Source organism: Halichoeres trimaculatus, unplaced genomic scaffold (assembly GCF_033239565.1).
Source record: "Halichoeres trimaculatus isolate MK-OKI-2021-1 unplaced genomic scaffold, fHalTri1.1 fHalTri1_scaffold_8, whole genome shotgun sequence".
Taxonomy (NCBI): Eukaryota; Metazoa; Chordata; class Actinopteri; order Labriformes; family Labridae; genus Halichoeres; species Halichoeres trimaculatus.
In genome coordinates, this window is record NW_027437186.1 from 9,580,962 (window position 1) to 9,600,885 (window position 19,924).

General features: G+C 40.5%; 2 protein-coding genes across 4 annotated transcripts in view; both read right to left on the reverse strand.

Annotated features, from left to right (window-relative positions):
* Window positions 1-229: 229 nt before the first annotated feature.
* Window positions 230-16,556, reverse strand: sanbr (SANT and BTB domain regulator of CSR). 3 transcript variants are annotated; one of them, XM_074676613.1, is made up of 21 exons: window positions 15,895-16,556; window positions 14,779-14,930; window positions 14,546-14,708; window positions 14,111-14,207; window positions 12,665-12,900; window positions 12,345-12,403; window positions 11,656-11,816; window positions 11,154-11,240; window positions 10,563-10,673; window positions 10,340-10,463; window positions 8,904-9,056; window positions 8,627-8,766; window positions 7,012-7,105; window positions 6,879-6,911; window positions 6,643-6,742; window positions 6,241-6,326; window positions 4,879-4,907; window positions 4,697-4,770; window positions 4,482-4,570; window positions 2,528-2,610; window positions 230-2,444 (listed from the first exon to the last, which is right to left on the reverse strand). In XM_074676613.1, exons 2-21 carry the CDS (start codon window positions 14,926-14,928, stop codon window positions 2,408-2,410), a joined length of 2,106 nt encoding a protein of 701 aa, XP_074532714.1. In that variant the 5' UTR covers window positions 14,929-14,930; window positions 15,895-16,556; the 3' UTR covers window positions 230-2,407. The 3 variants fall into 3 exon arrangements, with proteins under 3 accessions (XP_074532714.1, XP_074532715.1, XP_074532713.1); XM_074676614.1 differs by having other exon boundaries at window positions 230-2,447; window positions 14,111-14,186; window positions 15,895-16,555; XM_074676612.1 differs by having other exon boundaries at window positions 230-2,447; window positions 15,895-16,554.
* Window positions 16,557-16,828: 272 nt separating this feature from the next.
* The window catches only part of pex13 (peroxisomal biogenesis factor 13), a 3,253-nt gene continuing 157 nt past the window's right edge, over window positions 16,829-19,924 (reverse strand). The window contains exons 1-4 of the mRNA XM_074675771.1: window positions 19,903-19,924; window positions 18,652-19,340; window positions 17,926-18,048; window positions 16,829-17,748 (exon numbers count right to left, since the gene is read on the reverse strand). The exon at window positions 19,903-19,924 is cut by the window's right edge and continues 157 nt beyond it. Of these exons, the coding sequence (XP_074531872.1) occupies window positions 17,423-17,748; window positions 17,926-18,048; window positions 18,652-19,340; window positions 19,903-19,924 (1,160 nt within the window). The 3' untranslated portion in view covers window positions 16,829-17,422. The remainder of the gene's footprint in view (window positions 17,749-17,925; window positions 18,049-18,651; window positions 19,341-19,902) is intronic.

Below are 19,924 nucleotides of genomic sequence, written 5' to 3' on the forward strand. Positions count from 1 at the left end.
AATGTTGAACACTGAATCAGATCTATGTTCTGGGTAAGTGTGTGACCCATCCTAACTGTTTTGTTTTATTGGAGCTGGTGAGCTTTACTACCAACAAACAGGAGACTGCTGGTACTTCACTTTCTGACCAGGAGTTCAGAGAACAGTCTGACATCAAGTGTTAGTGGTGTTTATTGGTTCCAGTGTGGATTAGTCCAGTACAGACAGGAGTGACTACAACTAGATGTTGTGTGAGATAAATCAGCTGGCTTAAAACGATCCAAAGTCACACAATACAAGAACTTTTTGTGGCTGTACAGTGGGGAAACTAAGTATTGAATGTGTCAACTTTTTTCTCATTGCATTTATTTCCAAATATGCAATTCAAACAAAATTTCTACCAGAAATTGGTATTAATAATCCACACATGAAAAGAAATCACAATGTTCAGGTCCATAAATAATGATTATGTGGAATTAAGTACGATAACACAGGAAAAAAGTATTGAACACACCATGGAAAGGCTGTATACTTTGGCAAGGAAATGCACCACCTGAAATCTGTCAGTAATTATTACTTGAACTTCCAATTAGTGCAAACCAACATCAGCTGGGCTAGAGTAAATTGATAGTCCTATAAAAATGTTTTTTCACCAAGCAGTTAAATATGACACACCTCATGATGGGTAAAGGCAAAGAGCTCTCTGTAGACATTCACAACCTGATTGTTGCTCAGCATCAGAATGGAACTGGTTACAGACTTATATCAAAGCACCTGAATATTCCAGTCAGCACCGTTGGGGCCGTTATTCACAAGTGGAAGAAGCACCACCTTACCATCAACAGGCCACGCACAGGAGCTCCCTGCAAGATTTCTGACCAGGGAGTCAGAAAGATAGTCAGAAGAGTACTCAACGAGCCAAGGACCACCCTGAAAGTGCTCCAGAAAGACTTGGAGGCAGCAGGTACAATTGTTACAGAGAAAACAACAGACAATGCACTCCACCGCCATGGCCTCTATGGACGCTCAGCCTGCAAGACTCCATTCCTCAAGAAAAGGCATTTTGAAGCTTGTTTAAAGTTTGCTAAACGGCATCTTGACAAGCCTGTCGAATACTGGGAGAATGTTGTCTGGTCAGATGAGACCAAAACTGAACTTTTCGGCTGTAATACTACATACCATGTTTGGAGGAGAAATGGCACTGCACATCACCCAAAAAACACTACACCAACAGTGAAGTTTGGAGGTGGAAGCATCATGGCATGGGGTTGTTTCTCATCTCATGGTATTGGCAAACTTCATATAATTGACAGAGCAATGAATGGAGCCATGTATGGGGAAATTCTTGATATGAATCTGCTGCCATCCACCAGGATGATGAAGATGAGACGTGGCTGGACCTTCCAGCAGGACAACGATCCAAAGCACACGGCAAAGTTGACTCTCAAATAGTTTCAAAAAAAAGAAAATCAAGCTGTTGAATGGCCTAGTCAATCACCTGACTTAAATCCAATTGAACATTTGTATAAAGAGCTAAAGAAAAGGGTTCACCAGAGGGCACCAAAGAATATTCAAGATTTAAAGACGATCTGTGCAGAGGAATGGGCCAAAATCACACCTAAGCAGTGTGGGCAATTAGTTCAAACATACAAGAAGCGTCTGGAAGCTGTCATTGCAAACAAAGGTTTCTCCACTAAGTATTAGATGAGTCTCAGTTGGTGTGTTCAATACTTTTTTCCTGTGTTATCAAATTCCACATAATCATTATTTATGGACCTGAACGTTGTGATTTCTTTTCATGTGTGGATTATTTGAGTTAGAACCAATGTCTGGTAGAAATTTTGTTTGAATTGCATCTTTGGAAATAAATGTGATGAGAAAAAAGGTGACGCGTTCAATACTTATTTTCCCTATTGTATATTTATTAATTCGAATCTTTCAGTCTGTTTCACTGCTGCAGGTCTGCAGGCAAAATATAAATCTACTGTAGACATTCAAAATGGAATAGATGCAGTGAATTGTAATTCTGAACTACTATACCAAACAACACTGTCGTCTGTAGTTTATGAAGTGACACTCTGTGATCAGCATTTTACCTGAAACAAGATGAATGTGTCTGAGCAGAAATCAAACACACGTCTCTCTCAGTCTTCCTGGATCCACAGACTTTGGATATTCAGGCAAAGCCACATTTTTAAATACAACATCCTCAGATCAGTCACATGATCTGATTCAAACCTCTGCTTTAAATAACTGAGAGATGGAAGCAGTTGATGGTGATCAATACGTCATCACCTGAGATAAGCAAGGACAAAGGGGAGTGCAGGGAGGGGGGCAGGGAGGAGAGAGTCAGCTGATTTTAAGATCCTCTTCTTCTTCTTCCTCTTCCTCAGGTTTCATGTGAACAGAACTCCTCTCCATCACATCTTCATGTTGTTCTGATCTGAGCGTAACGAAGCTTTGATCTACTGAGAGAGGAGACAGTCTGTCAGAGTGTGTGTTTGTTTGTGTGTATAAAAATGTATTCGTGTGTGTTTAGTATAAATACCTGGGAGTCTTCTCTGCACTCTGTCTGCTCTGAGATGAACTCTTGAATTGAGACTCCAGTCTGGAGTAGATTCCCCCTGAAGGCTGCCATACAGACACACACACACACACACACACACACACACACACACACACACACACACACACACACACACACACAAACACACACACACACACACACACACACACACACACACAAACACAGAGTTGTGACTTTGAGCTGAGGGATAAATATTTCATTCATTTAATTAAATTTATGAATCAGACAACATAAAATGAACGTCCAATTTTTCCACTTCAACTGCAGCAATTACAGCTCTTATTCATTCAATTCACCAACATGTTGGCATAGAGGCATGACTGATAAACTGGATATGTTAGTTTTTCTCATTTGGTTTTGCTTATTTCTTGAAACAGAAATCACATTCTCAAAATAACATGGACAAACCTCAAAACTACTTGGCAATCGTTCATAACATAGTTGCATTTCTCATTAATTTCGTTACATTACAAATGCTTTTGTTTAGTTTAGCAAAAACAAAGTACAGGTAGCCTACAGTTAGCACAGTTAGCCTAGTGAATACATCTCGTTGATCTAAACTGATTGCTGATTCTCAGTCTAATGGTCAGCCTCTCCAAAACATATTAGCATCATTTCATTGTATGAGTCACCTCATGCACAATTGTCTGTTCAATTGTCAAAATCAGTCAGCAACATAACAACATAAATACAGCACACAAATCTCTTGGAACATTTGATAAACTGATAAATCAAAAGTCAGCGGAAACTAGAACAGATGACAGGTTCTGTCTATGATTGTGAAAACACGCTGTGATGTGAATAAGAATTTGTGGTCAGACAGACGGCAGCGTGTGATTGGTCAGGAGAGGGAGGGTGAGGACAGCAACCAGTGAAGAAGTGTTTGATGTGAAACTCCTACTATGTGTATATATTACTGTATTTTGGGCTTTATACATTTTCTTTTTACTCTAATTCAGGGAAGTTACTTTATGTGTTGGAATAATAGAGGTTATAGTTTCCTTAGCAGTATGATTGCAACGTGTGATGTCAAACCTGGGAAGCTACTCTTACTGTAAAATCTTTTTTTTCTTCCTTTTTTTAAATCCAGCTTTATATATTAATTGTATTCTGTTAGCTAGACAAAAATGACTACCGTGACCTTTATCAATGAAGGACTCAGAGGCTCAGACTGAGAGGTGGACATGAGGGATATTTCAATGGTCCTGTGCCATAGAGACAAAACATCTTGCAGTGTTCACACACAGCCAAAGGGACAATGTGTTTTGGAGGCACTGACTGTTTAAATGAGACAGAAATTTGGTTTTGACACTTAACTGAACTGTTCAGTCAGAGACGTAAGCTTTTTGCTGGTGATCCATGGTGTTACACTGATCAATCCAGGTTATTTTGAGCAAAAGCACCAAGAGTGTTTAGAACGTCCGGTCTTTTTCAAGAAATGAGCCAAAGCAACTGAGAAGGATCTTTGCATGACTTTTTGTATAAAAAAGGACTTTAGCTCTGAAGCATGACTGAACAGTTTTGGTAGATATATAAGCTTTTGCTGGTAAGCTATGGTGTTGTGCTGAACTGTAAGACTGTTTAGCAAAATGATGTGAGAGTCTTAAGAATGCAATTTCTGTGTCAAGAAATGAGCCAAACCAATAGAGAAAAACAGTAAGATAATCACTCAAGCAATAGAATGAGCTGAGTGATAAAAGGTCTCTCTGGTTGTTGTTCTTTGAGGTTTTTCTAGCGATGTTACGAGTCTGAGAGCAGAAACTGAAAACAGCTATTTTTAACAAGGATTATTTGAGGTTAAGCCCCTGATGCAGTGTAAAATAGTCATCTACTGGTTTTCCCACAAAAACAAAAAAAAATTGAAGAAAGACTTCCTGACATGTTATATGAGATGTTTGAATGATCATGCTCTCACCTCTTTATTGTCTTTGGATCTGCTCTGTTCCTGATCGCCAAACCTCATTTTTGTCAGGTGACCGATGATCTCCACCATCCGACGCTGGTCTGACTCACACAGAGAACAGAGATGAACAAAAACAAGACTTACATGTAGCGATTCAAATAAGAGGGTCAGAACATTTCATATAACCACTGAATGAAGCTGAAAGCATGAATCAGACTCCTCCTGACCTTCTTCCCTCTGAGCGTCCTGGTTGTACCTCAGAGAACGAGAGCTGTCCCACTTACTCTTCTGCACACTGACGCTGTGAAAGACACACACACAAAACATGTCAGAGTGCATTAAAAAGTTATACCAGACAACACAAGGATGAAGATAGGGATGATGATGATGATGATGTCTGTGTACTCACGTGAAAGGTGTGCTGTCTCTGGACTGTGTCTGAGAAAAAGAAAACAACATAAAGATTGATTTAAGCTATCATGTTCTGTGTTATTACAGCATTAATAACGAGTTTAGTTACTAACATCAACTCTCCCAATGTCACAGATGAAGAAAAAAAACCTGAATTAAAACAGTGAAATCAAATATATCAGCATATTAATAAACATTTCTGTAAATTCGTCAGTCAATTTGGCTAATTTTCAACTGTAGTCTCTAGGGCAAAAAAAATAAAAAATAAAACAAAATAAAACAGTACTGTAAATATATATATCAAAATATACCACAAAAATTCATTACAAACATACAATAAAATGCAATTAAATTGGTCACACACTTGACCATCTCTGGCCATCATTTTAAATTTCTTTTAAACGAAAGGTAAGTGTCAACTCCCTGAACTGAGCTAGAGCAGTATTCCAGGTGGACATAGCTCTCACTGAAAAGTTGCCTGACTGAAAGTAGTCCTTCTATTTGGAGCCATACAGTCCCTTCTGCTGACAGACCTGGTTTGCCTGTTATTAGACGTTTTCTGTTTTATAAAAGCACTAAGGGGGGAGGAGCCAAACCATGCCGGATCTTATAAGTGAGATAGGAGTCTTTGAATTTAACAAGTTTGTGATGCTGTGACAGTTATGATGGGCGTTTGTCTCCCTATCCAGTATTATTACAGCCTGATGATAGTCCACACATACTGATTTTAGTGTTGTACAAGAGGCTTGTGCCCAGATAGTCAGACAGTATGACAGGTGTGACATGATAATAGCATTAAAATACAGTGCTGCTGCTGTTCTTGACATATAGTTTTTGATGTGATGAAAATTTGATAAGTGAAACTTTGCTGTATTAACTACTGATTTTATTTGTTTTTAAATGTAATCTTTGAATCAATTTTTACTCCAAGATATTTATATTCAGGCACAACCATCAACTTTTCCCTGGCAACATCGATATCAGGTGTTATGGTATCCATTAACCTCTTAGTAAAAAACATGCATATTGTCTTTTTGGTATTTATATGCAAACATGAGTTACTGAGCCATTTAACGACCAGGGTCATTGCTGATGTTAACTTGTTCACAGCTTGCTGCTTGGATGCTGCATGAACATGAATGACTGTGTCATCTGCATACATCTGGATACTAATTGCATACAGATGTGAGATTATTTATGTAAAGACTGAATAACAGTGGTTCTAATATTGAACCTTGGGGGACACCAAAACTACAACTAAGGGCAGAAGATAGCTCACCATTTGCCCTTTCTCTCTGAGTCCTACCTTCAAGATAAGACTTCATGTATCTGACTGAGTGTATTAGAGTCAGTGACTCACCTTCTCGTGTTTTTCTTTGCGTTGGAAGTTTGGAGAGGACATCTGTTTCTTCAGGGGTCTGTGGGTCTTTTTATTCTTCTTAGCAGCTGAAACACAAGAACATGGGACAAAAAACATAAATATGTTATCTGTAATAAATACAAACTGATTTTAGATTCTTTAAAGGTAAACAGACAACAAAATCAGTCAGTATTAAAGAATAAAGGAAACAAATGAAAACTGAGTTAAGATAAACAGACATTAAATGGAGATTATAGGAGATGTGACCAATTTTAGTATTTGTTTTTATGTTGTAGAAACCATCAATACATCGAAAATATACTTAAGGGTGATTTTCATCTTCTCTAATGCTAAATTCAGATTTGTTGTTTAGTTTATCATTAATAGTTGAGGTTTCTTCACCCTGTTTCTTGTTCAGCTCCTCTTCATCACCAACCTCGTCTTCAGTGACCTCTGACCCTGTGGTGTACTCCTCATCCTCTGACAGCAGAGACTGCTGCCTCTGAAAGGTCACATGATTCAAACACTGATCAATCAATAAATCACATATTCACACTTTTTATCAATACACTGAACTCTCCTCAGGAGAAACACAAACTGCTCATTCACAGAAACATGGTAGACACATGAAGTTGTACCAGCTGCAGACTCCAGTTCTTCAGGAGGGAGAACTGAGGAAACAAAAAACCAAGCTGATCACAAACAGATCAATGAGTTATATCAGTAAATAATCAGAGAAATGTATGATGGGGATTAATTCCTGAGACGTACGGTTCCTGCGTCTCCTCTGAGATGTCCCAACAGTGTCGGTTCCAGCAGCATGTCACAGTCCTGAGCCTTCTCTGACATACACATACTGTCCTCACTGCACACACACACACACACACACACGCACACACACACACACGCACACACACACACACACACACACACACACACACACACACACACAACACACACACACACACACACACACACACACACACACACACACACACACACACACACACACACACACACACACACAGGATTAAAGCAGTGAGCTCTGTCACCTCCCTGCATGTTAAGGTGTGTCCACAGTGAAGCACAACATGTATTCAGGAACAGACTTTTATGAAACTCTTACAGGATGAAAAAACGTGGTCAGTTGGTGCAATGGAAAAATGTGAATTGGTGTGACCAATGTTTCTAATAAAAATATGATATTGCACATAAAAAGTTCCCAAGAATATGGTTTAAGCAGCCTACTACACTGTAAAAAAGTAAATTTAAAATGATTTTCAACCAACTGACCTAAAAATAGAGAGGGAACATTGATGTCCATGGTGAACTGACTTGCTCAATACAACAAAACTCATATCATCAAGTTTAGAAATAAAAAAATGTAAATACACTCTGGGATGATATTTCATAACAAATAACTTATTTCATCAGTACACTTGCATCACTTCTAGGAGGATGAAGTATTTGATACTTGCCACGCTTTTTTGGTTACTCTATTTAAAAATTGAATGGGGCTGATTCTTCATCTGGTTAAAAATGATAGAAATATCATACAAAATACTTTGACACCAACAGAAATGCAAAATACACATTTAAACAGACATCTAATGCGTTGTTTTAACAAGTTTAAAGCATAATTTTGATTCAGACATTCACACCCTTATTTGTCACTGTTCCTATAACGTGAGCTTCAGGCAAACTGGACTCTGTATGTGTGAAATCATGAACTGCAAGGAAAAAATGGACGACATGTCAACTCCCCCAAAGTGAGGCCATCTGACTAAAAGAAGTTTAAATCATAAAGTCTATTTACTTTTTATTGAAAGTATGTGGGTGAAATTATAAAGTCAAGTTGCGTGGCAATATATATATATATATATATATATATATATATATATATATATATATATATATATATATATATATATATATATATATATTGCATTACTCTTAAGTAATGAGAATAATGTCCTTAAACAAGAAACTTAAGTCATTTTTTTATCCGATTTTCTTTTATTCTTTACAAGTAATTAAGGCTTCACTTTAGTCTTCAAATATCTTGAAATAAGACATTTTTTGAATTGTCAGGTGAATGTGGCTCATATTACCCCTAATAAGACCATTTATACTAACAATCAGACACTTGCTTTGGTTTCAGTTTATGCACTGCACTCCTTACTGTCCCCTCAGTTGTCTTTGTGATGTTTGTCACTCATGGGTGTGTCCTGTGGAAATGTGCTCGTGCACGCTGTAAGATATTAACCTGTAAACAATCCCCATCACTTTAAACTAATCACTGAATTGAAAATAGTCTCAGGCTGGGAGAGACCCGAATGTCTGGAGAAAATCAAAGATGTGTTTGCATAATGGGCTCCACACACACCTGTCTACAGGTGAATTGAACACACACACTGCGTCTCTGTGCAGCAGCAGGTCGTTGAGAACTCTGGTCTGAGTCGACGCTTCCTCATCACAGCTTTCTTCATCAGGTACGTTTACTATGTGGTCCCTCCTCTTACAGCCCTAAAAAACACACACAGACACAAAATTATAACTATTAAAAAGTTTAGTTGAAACATTGTAACAGGTCTCCACTGAGCATCTCTGATGTTAATTATGAGAGTGTGTGTGTGTGTGTGTGTGTGTGTGTGTGTGTATACCTTTGGTATTCCCGTGGGGTCAAAGCGCAGTACTCTCTGGTTGCAGCAGGGGTACAGTCCTGCTCCATGCCAGCCTTTCTCTGACCCCAGACCAGCATACACCACAGAGTCAGGGTGGTACTGACAGTGTGTGAGCTCTGCACACACAAACACCTTTTCACAAACAAACACACAAAAGTAAACACAAATATAAGCACAAAAATAACTACACACAAAGAAATGCTGTTTTTTAGTTTCATGGTTTCAGAATGTTTTCTCATTCTCTCTATTTTCCAGCAGGGGGCGACTCTAGCGATTAAAAAAAAGGTCTGATGGTACAGAAGTCAGGGAGAATCAGAGTGAGTCTAACTTTCTGTCTATTTAAAGGCTTTGTTTAACTTGCCATTGATTAGATTCTGGTTTTATTCTTTACATTCAAGTCTTCTTCCAAACAGCAGGACAGATCATGAACATAGACTGTAAAAAAAAATGGATGTCATCTTGTTCGCCTCGAAGTGAGGTTGTAACAAAAACTGCTCCCCCTGGTGACTGGCTGCAGTAAAGGTAAATAAATCGGACTCTCCAGTCATTCCAGATGGGCTGTGGTCAAACTTTAAAAAATTAGTGCACCTCGTAGAAATGTTTCTCCCATCTGATTGTTGTGGCGATTTGAATATATCATTTGGCTGACTTGTATTCAAGTCCTCTTTTTTTCTGAAAAGTTTTGTTTTCATTCTCTTTGTTTTCATTAACGATAATTGACAGCTGCTGTTCTTTTGTATTTTTCAGGGATTGTAAAATATGTCAGGAGGCAGAGTCAAGCAGTGACTCTCAAAAGAAAAAAAGCAATTATTATTTTTGTCACTCAGCTCCACTCAGATTCTCCCAGAATCCCTCTCAGTCTCTACTGCACAGACTCTGGCTGTACAACTGCTACCAATGGCTGCGCCTGTGATGGGGGGATTTTGGCTTCAAAACCGTACAAGAGTAAATGGTAGAGCCACGCTGACCACTTTGGATACAGTCAATGGTCATGAAGCAAGGGAGGATTTACTGTAAGGCTGCCATGGGAACTGACTCACCTGTTCTAACGCAGCTTTTAGCAACTGCAGCTAGTGATAGCTGTTCACCAAATGTTTGCCAAAACCTAACCCCCCACCCAACATCTCCCGCTTCACCTTCTCACCCAAAAAAGAAAACCTCCCGCTAAAAAAACATGCCAAAATGTTGAACTCACAGGCTCAAACAAAAGTCCACAAACATGACTGAGGCTCTGCCCCTTTCTTACACTGTGTGTAAGTAACAGCCTTCACACACACACACACACACAGACACACACACACACACACACACACACACACACACACACACACACACACAAACACACACACACACACACACACACACACACACACACACACACACACACACACACACACACACACACACACACACACCTGTTGGCAGCGGGAACAGGTGAGGTAGTTGATGGTCCCCCAGATCCTCCAGTAGACCAGGACCCAAGACTTCAGCTCCTCATACTGACAAGAGAGGTAATCATGAACGTCCCAGCTCTTCTGTCTGTGCACACACACACACACACACAAACACACACACAGACTGTTATCCTCTTAAACATGAATGTGGTGTATCCGTCATCATAGTGGCAGCTGTGTGTACCTTGTGTGTGTGTAGACAATCTCTCCTCGAGCATCAATGTTGATTTTTCCTGGAACACATGATATTTTTCTCTCCGTCTCTCTGGTCAGCAGCTTCAGACAGAGTCCACACCTGACACACACATCCACACCAACACATCTGTTACAAATTTATTTCTTTAGATAACTTCTAAATTACAGTTTTTCTGCCTGAACTTACATATTTTTTATGACAGAGCAGAGAAAGTGAGGCAGAATCAGAAATCATGAAAAGTTATCAGGTGTATCTCAAAATAATACTCCAGTGTTTTGCTGGAGGATGTTTGGGTTACATTCCACTGGTAGTTGCTGTAGCAACAACAAATGCCTCTCAGCTCAGTCTCTTTAATGAGGTTGTTAAATGCAAACTAGGCTACAGCTTTCTGCAGACCGGGTCATGTCTGCCAAGTTATTCAGCTAATCTTCAGAGACTCTGACCCAAAAACATTTTATACCATTTGTGGATGAAACAAAGATATTTTTCTGCACGCAATGCACGTCTAAGTTTTGACTTTTCTCGGAAAAGTTCAAGGATATGGAAATAAAACTAGTACACATGTGTGAGTTAACTCACCTGTAGAGTGTTGAGGCATTCCCAGGTGAGTCTTTGCTGGTGTAGTTTGGATCAAAGAGACGCTCTATCTTCTTCTGAAACAGTTTACTGAGAGGGAATTAAAACACAGGAAAAAACTCTTTAAAATTTATCAGCTTCATTAACATGTACATTTTTTAATCTTTGAAACACTCTGAGAAAGACGGCAGAATAAAATGTCACGCCAAATTTTAGTTCACAAAGCATTTTCCAAACAGTAACTAACTAACTAACACATCTGTGAAGTTTTTTGGTTATTGTGTCTTTGAGCAACAAAAACATTCAATACATTTGACCCAGTTATGTTAGAGCTGCATGTTAGCCTCTCGGAAGCTTTGAGAACAAGAAATGGTCTAATTGTTGTTTCAGAGCAGGTTCAACATCTGTTTTCCTTTTTAAATCTACCTGTGTGTGAAAGTGTGAGTGGCTGTTTTCTTCGTAAGTGATCAAAACAAAAACATCTCTGTCCCTGTAACATCTGCACCTTTTGAACTTGTCTTTCTTGTCCCGGATGTCGTCGGCCTCGTTGTGGTTGAAAAGTTGGGCGATGCGAGTCGTCAGGTTGCTGTTGATGCAGTTCATATTGCAGGGTGTGGCTACGATGGCACTCATGTGTTTGTGACAGTACTGAATACACTCATCAACCTGCAGAGCCACAGAAACACACTTTCAGTTAGATTTAACAACAAAAGTCAATCACAGTCTTATTTTTACTGAGTAACACTAACTGTAACTGCAGAAATATATCTTATGCTGCTTCATGCCACAAATATCTTACATCAGTTGAACATAAACACAGCTCAGTGTGGGCCTCTGGCTCTTCTTGGAACAAACCAATGAGGTTAGATACAGAAACCCAACCCCTGAATTATTAGAGCTACAATGCATCAGACACATGTTCTGACACTGCTTCATAGTTCTGTTCTTCTTTTTTTTTAACAGCACCATGGAAACAAAAATAAATCTGTATGGAGTTGTGCAGAAAAGAGAGTAAAGTCTGAAGAACGGTAGATTTATAAAACAGGCTGAAACAGTCTAGAGAGGCGGAGGTGAGGGTTGATTCAGGAAAAAGTATCGACAATCAAACATTAAGACATTACTGTTGGTGTTTTTGTTGACATATGTTAGAAAGAAGAGCAAAAGGCCCAGAGCAAACATGAACACAACACTTACTAACGAATCCATCTTCAAGAACTCGGAGGAGATCAGGATTGAGATCACATTGCTGGGCTCTGAAACCAACAAACACCACGTCACACACTGAGAAAACAGCACACAATACAGGCAAGATAATACACGCCAGGCAGACACACAGGATACACACCACAAAGAAACACCATGACACACACTGAGAGAAAAATACTGAATATACACCAAGCACACAGAATACACAGAGCAGTCTTACTGATCACACTACACAGCGCTCAGTGACAGATAACACAACAGGTCCACGTAGACGCAGAGTGTATTGGGAGTGTGTGTGTGTGTTGTACCAAGTCGAGGTTTGTCCTTGGCCCCTCCAGCTGAGTTCCTTCTGACGTAATTCATGAGCCAGTCGAAGATCTGGACGTCACAGTGGACAGAGATGTCCACCTCCTCCCACCGCTGAGAGTCCACCGACAAATACTCAGCAAAGTATCGCATCTCCTTCACTAGGAGATCTCTGGGACAGGTGAAGTCCTGTTTCAGGTTCTTTGTCTCGTCACACACGTGGATCACCATGTTAGGACTGAAGGGGGAGTTGATACGTGATAGTAAGTATGGTAAAGCTGCCTCAAAGGCTGCAGGATGGTTCATCATCAAGCTGTGTAAAACACTCGGTTCTGATTGGCTAATCACTACATCATGAGGTCTCGTATTTCTCTATAGCAAGCCAGAGCTGTTTGTTTGGAGCTGTCTTCCACCACAGACTCTGGAGGGTTACCTGTGATCTTATCTTTCTGGAGGGAGTAGACTGGTAAATTTTCCATTTTACAGAACCCAGACCCTGAGGCTCTGTCCCACCCTGTCTGAGTTTCTCTGGCTTGTTATCACACACACCCCCAGTATACAAACAGATGAATAATTTCTCAGACTTCTTTCAACAGACTGTTGTAAGAACATTTGGTAATTAGTAATGTACACTCACCAGCCACTTTACACCTTTCCAACTGCTCGTCAACACAAATTTCTTATCAGCCACTTTCACACAAAAACACCGCTAGATAAGGCTCTAGTTCTCATTGTGTCTCTTCGTCCTAGCAGACTACCTGCGTTTGTTTATATCTGGCATGAGCGCCTCGTAGACAGCTGTGGCTCTGCAGCAGAGGTAGCGCCGTTTTATGACACGATGAGAACTAGAGCCTTATTTAGCTGTGTTTTAATGTGAAAGTAATGCACTGAAAATTCTCTAAATAAAGCGTAAATGCAGACCGATATCAGATTTTTTCGGTGGGAGTCTGTTTATTGTGTTTTTGGTCAAGTAAAAATTGGCCCTGTCTGGTTGCAGAGGAAACCAGCAGAGGAGCAGGGAGGGGGTGTTTGGTGCAAGCGCCCTGGGCTTCTGCTGCACAAAAACACTGCTGTAGGGGTAATTTCTGCCCTAAACCTTGTGATAGGACCCAACTTGTTCCATCCCAGAGTATCACTTTAAGGCTGTTCTGAAGGCAAAAGGGGGTCCAACCCAGTACTAGCAAGGTGTACCAAATAAAGTGGCTGGTGAGTGTATCTCTCATGGCCTGCATATATACCTCCAAAAGCAGCAATTAGCCAATCAGAATTAAGTTTCCAACATCCCTACACAATAATCTGTGACAATAATCTACTTTTAGCAAACTATCCTTTGTGTGTGTGTGTGTGTGTGTGTGTGTGTGTGTGTGTGTGTGTGTGTGTGTGTGTGTGTGTGTGTGTGTGTGTGTGTGTGTGTGTGTGTGTGTGTGTGTGAAAGAGAGTTCACTCACTCTCTGAGTTTGTGAGTTTTGTCGTCCTCCTCAGCTGATGTCCGTCTCTCTTTCTTCTCCACAGAGCTGACTCTCCCTGACAGGGCAGATTTACATCCTGCTCGCACCAACAGAAAAAAAAAACCTTTTAAGTGTTTTACTGAAATATCTGAGCTCTACACTAATATACACAAACGCAGACAGATATTTCTATAGTAAACACTCCTTTTAGCACTTCTTGCAGCACATGTAGCAGAGCAGCAGCTGGAGAGACTCTAGACAGTTTGTATGATAACGGTTTGTGTTCTTCTATAAAGCTATTTTTGGATAAAGCAGCTGTCTGAGCACCCCTGCACGGTTGAGTCTGTGCAAAATAGAAAGAAGTATTTATATACCTGTGCAAATATCTATTACATCAGCCTCACAATAAGTCAGTGTCTCTTATTACTGTCTCACCTGTCAGTTTGCCGCTCGGGCTGTTCCCTGTCTCCCCCGCTCCCCCACAGTCCATAGAAAGGTCATCTGAGGGGGCCGGGCTTTTTTCTGTCAGGGCATTGCACTGGTCATCCAGGTGAGGCAGACAGCCACCAGTTTTCAGCTCCTCAAATCGACGAGCACACTGAGAAAACACATCAGGGTTAGCTATCTACAGCTCAGGACTGATACAACAATGTAGTGAACAGGTATACCTCCTTAGGAGTGAATCCTGGAACCAGTTTAGATACATTGTCCCAGTTTATGGGTGGAGGGACCCCCCACAGAGAGCCTAGCACCATGTCCAGGACCAGCACATTGTTGTCATACGGGAAGTTGTTGTTGTCCGAGCAGAAGCGACTCATGTCTGCAGAAACAGAAAAAAAGGAGGTCGGCAAAGATGGATTAACCATCCAATCAGAACCAGAGTTTAAAGGGGAAATAGTTCCTTTTACACAAGTAAGAGTCCTCACTCTGATGTCACAAAATGGTTTATGGATAAAAAATAATGAAAACCAGAAGTTGAGTCATCTTGCCAAAAACTTCAATACAATCAGCCTATTGGAAACCAGTGCTGAGCATGCAGATTCAAGGCATGTCTTGCATATAGTCCGGGTTTTGCACATTCTGGCAATTTGCAACATTTTAATAGATTTAAAAGACAGCTTCTACTTTTAATCAGAGAAAACTTGGCACATTAATCCAGAGGTAATAGTCAAATTCAGTACATCTTTACATAAAACTGTTTTTTTTTTTTAATTCAGTTTTTTCACGTTCTGCCTTTGTCATGTTTAACTCCAGCTCCTGTTATTAGGATGTTGCAATCTGCCACAGTCAGTTTGTGATATTATTTTATCAATTGTGAAATAGTAGGATGACAAAAACAGCAGCATCACCTGTTTTCTTACATAAACGTGGGATGGGATCATTGCTCAGTGCCTAGAGTTTAGATTATACAAAACTGAACCACATGTATTCAAACAAAAATGACCTCTATCGACACATAAATTCTCACATCGTCAGTAACATTAACTAGATACTATATTTGTCAAATTATCCCACGGTAAACTTATATCATGTAATAAAAAACCTCCAGTAGAGCTATATTCCAAGATAGCAGGATCTCACACAGAGAAGCTACATTGAAGAAGCATACATGCTGGGGAATGTAAATCAAAAATATTTAAATTAAGTACAGAGAAAATGTGAAGTGATGCATGCGCAGGCCCCATCCCTCTCTGTCCGGTGATGCTTTCAGGTCAAATGAAATAAACTGATTTTGAAAACCTTATCCAAGCCGTAAAATAATAAAATGACGTTAAAATACTCACCTTATCCTAGAAATTAACCCCACTGTTGCCTGGCCGAGTTAATTTGGCTGTTGTCTGTTGAAAGTCATTCTATTTGGATGAAGATGATGATGATGCTCCTGCCGGCTAAATGCAGACTCTGCTAACGTTGGCTAGCTCTGCTTCCTTCAGGAACTGCTCGTAAATCTCGGACTACAGCCTCCAGTGATGCAGTCTGCAGTAAGCTACGGTGTCGCTCTCGTGCGAGTCTGTGACGCTGTTGTCTTCCAATTAGACAGGATACAATTTGTCCAGTTAGGTCATAGTTTGGTGTGATAAAAACACGTTTTCTCTATGAAACAAAGTCTTTTGAAAATGAGCAGTAGGATAAATTCTTAATTGATGTTTGATTCAGTGGTCCACAAGTTAAAACAATGTTGAAGCATTATTTACATAGACAATTTCACCTCCTCCTCCGATGATTCTAGTATTTCCGATAGTCCTCGAAGACAACATGGGCAGAAGTTGAAAAGTAGCTAGCTCAGTGAGCCGGTGTTAAACATGATGTTTGTAGATTTTAGAGCCATTTTTGTCCATAGGCTCCACGGACACATTAAAGAATCATCAGACAAATCCTATGTGGTATTCATACAAATGGACATTTGAGCTACCGTTGTCGGAAACCACGGAACCGAGTCGTATGGTCGTCCCCTATGGTCGTCCCGCACTGCAGCAGGTCAGCGTCCTGTTGCGAGGCAACAGCGGACTGCGGTCGTAAACGCAATGTATCTGTCGTTAATCCCATTCTATTTCTAAAAGACTCGACTTTATTTTAGTATTAACCTAACCTACTACAATGCTCCAAAAATAATAAACTCAGTTTGTGAAACACAAGTACTCATTAATTAGCATGACAGTTGAACCTGTTTTTCTACTTTATGTTCCTGGTTCAGTCACAAAAAAAGAAGAGGTAAAACATTTTTGAAAGGTTTTATTTTCAAAATAATTATATTAAATATTTACAGCTTTTCTGCATACCCTATGGCAAAAAATGTGCAAAATTAGTCGGTTCTCATTGTGAAAATAATCCATAGAGAAGACAAAACAGAGTCTGTGAGTGCAGGGTTACATCTTTACATCACACACACACTCTGTACCTCCCACTGGTCAAGTGTGTGTGTGAACATTATTGACTTTAGAACTAATTCATGTTTTTCAACAGCCTCTCCGCATACTATTTCAAACATAATCTGAGGAACAGCTGTTTATCATGTTTGCAGAATACACTAAAATTACTGCTTAACACACATTGAAAGCAGATGTCACATTCTGAACCGAACAGTAATGCAGACAGGGAGCAAGGGAAAGAGCAAAAGATTGTGTCATTGACTGTGTGTGCTTGTGTGTGCATGTGAGACAGTTGATCACTGATCATTTAACTCAATTAAATTCTACAGTAAGTCAATCTCAACTTATTACTGGTGATTTTTAAATTTTCAATTCTGTTGAGATGAACTGTTTGTTATACATACAAACAAACACACACAGACACACACAAATCCACAAAGATCTACAGGTCAGTTTTCTGAGGAGCTTCTCTTTCTGTGTGGGGGTCTTGGCTGAAGTTTGATGCTGCTGGTGTTTCTGTGAACACAGACTCCAGCAGCTGCAAAGAGGAAGAGGAGTCTGAAGCAGGTGTGGGGGTGAATCCAGAGGCAGGATGTGAGTGTGGGACGGTGTGTGTGCTCTCCTGCTGCAGCTGAGCAAGTCTCTCTGTCTCTGCGTGCCTTCGTCCTCTCCTTTTCCCGAGGACTTTGACGTAATTTGCAGGGACGAGTCCTGTCGTCTGACCGTCAACACTGGCCAGCAGCCAGCCACGCACACGGGGCTGTTGTTCTACACAGAGAGGAAAATATGAATCAGGCTCTCTCAGGAAAGTCACTGCTTTAACATTGTCATTGAACTTAAACATAAAGACTGCTTGACTGATGACCAATTAAGTAATGAAAATGCGTGCATTTTAATTATAACAGAGAAAAAACAAACAGAAAAGAATGTCTAAAGAGGTCTCACCTTTAGGTGCAAGGTTGAGCATGTCTCCTGCCCTCACAGAAATCTCCTCCTCAGAGGCAGCTGAAAAATCATACTCTGCACGGGCAACCACGTGATCATCCTCTCCACTCGCCCAGTTAGTGTCTACATAAAAAAAACAACAAAAAAACACATGAGATATTAGTTAATGAAAACATGCATCAATACTGAGATATTGCCCTTGTTCTCCTGAGTAGCTCATCCTTTGACAAGAGAGAAGTTTTTGTCATTTAGAAAAACTGACAGAAGTCATTGGAAGAGGCAAACATCCAGCAGGTTTATCAGATTATCATAGGAGTAGCTATTGAGGCAGCAGGCTGTGATTGGCTGAGGAAACACAAGGGGAGAGTTGCTGATCCCTAGGGAAACAAGCAGTTTAAGTCAACCCTGAGTATACTAAACTCAAAGATTATTAAAAACTCATATTTTCCTCATATCTTAAACCTATTTAGTATGCACTGAGTGGAATATTTGGAACTCTTCTTTTTCTTCTTCTTTTTTTGTCTTTGTTAAAGACAACTTAAAATTAAGTATCTTATGAAATAAGAGTATTACATTAAAAGTTTTACTTTTTGTTCACTTTTTGAAAAGAACTACTGAATTGAATGAACTTTTTCATCATGTTCTCCATTATTAAGACACACCTGTATAAAATCACACTTCTTATTTATTCACTTTTCAATGTAGGCTGTCAAATAAAACTCTTACTGTCTTCCTCAGTGCTGGGGCTTGAGCTCAGCAGCTTCCAGATGAGGTAAGGCCCCCCCAGAACCACAGCAAAGAACAGAAAGATGGGCCAGGACTTTGGGGTCTGGTCCTCTCCCCCTCTGGCAACAGTCAGAGCATCACTTGCACTGTCTGCCCACAGGTCCTCCACCTCTGCATCAGAGCGCCGCCCCAGCAGCCTCTGCAGGCGACGGTATAGGTAGCGCAGTGTGCGGACCAGAGCAAAGGCAGACAGGACACGGGTGAGGTGAGCACGAAGACGGGTGAGGTGATTGGCAACGTCAAGCACGGCTCTGAAGCTGTTGTAGACGGCAGAGAATGTAGCGTCCAGCATCATGCTTACAGACGCAAAAGCTTGCACGATGCTCTCAATGGACTGAAACGCCCCCCGGCTGCTCTCCTCTGCCTGCTGCACAAACCGGCTAGGGGACACATCCTCTGTGTGGGGGAGACGCCCATACCCCCCCAGGCCAAAGCCACCACCATAGCTGTAAGGGCTGTAACCTCCGTACATGGAGCTCCCATAGGGGCTGTAGGAAGAGGTGAAGGAGCTGTAGGTAGGACGGTATGTCTGCTGGACTGGACGTGGGGGCACTGGAGGGGCCATCCGGGTCAAGACAGGAGGGCCTGCAGTGGCTGAGGGTCCCACAGGCGGGACAAAGTTTGCAGATCTGTTGAGTTAAATCAGACATATTAAGATAATTCAACAATTCTTCCTTTAGAGACACATAAACCCAAGATGGAAGAGTCGTCTATGTCACATACTAAAGACAACTTTCAGGGACGTGATGAGCTTAATATTAAAACACCAATGACACCTCACACTTAGCTCAAGAGTTTCATGTGGTTCTCAGTAAACATATGGAGTTGTGATTTAAAATTTAAATCTGTAATTACATCTTGGTGAAAGGAAAGTCTACTGGTGTTAAACACCTAGGCCTCGTTGAGCCTGTTTAGCTCTTTCGGCTAGCTCTGAAGTTAAATAACGCACTGCTCTCATTGTGTTCATTTAACGCGGTTAAAAACTCAGACAGATGAGGAAAACGGGTGATCTAAGAGTACAAATTCATGAAACCTAGAGTTAAATTAAAGTGTTAAAATCTGAGATGATGATATCCTCATCTTCTGTACAACCTGAGCGTTAGCTAGCTAGCAACAACTTCTGCATAAACACAACACGAGAATATTCAAACAGTCTACTGCTGCGGACCAGATCGGTTTTAGCTCGGTTACCTATAGTTCACAGGTGCACTCA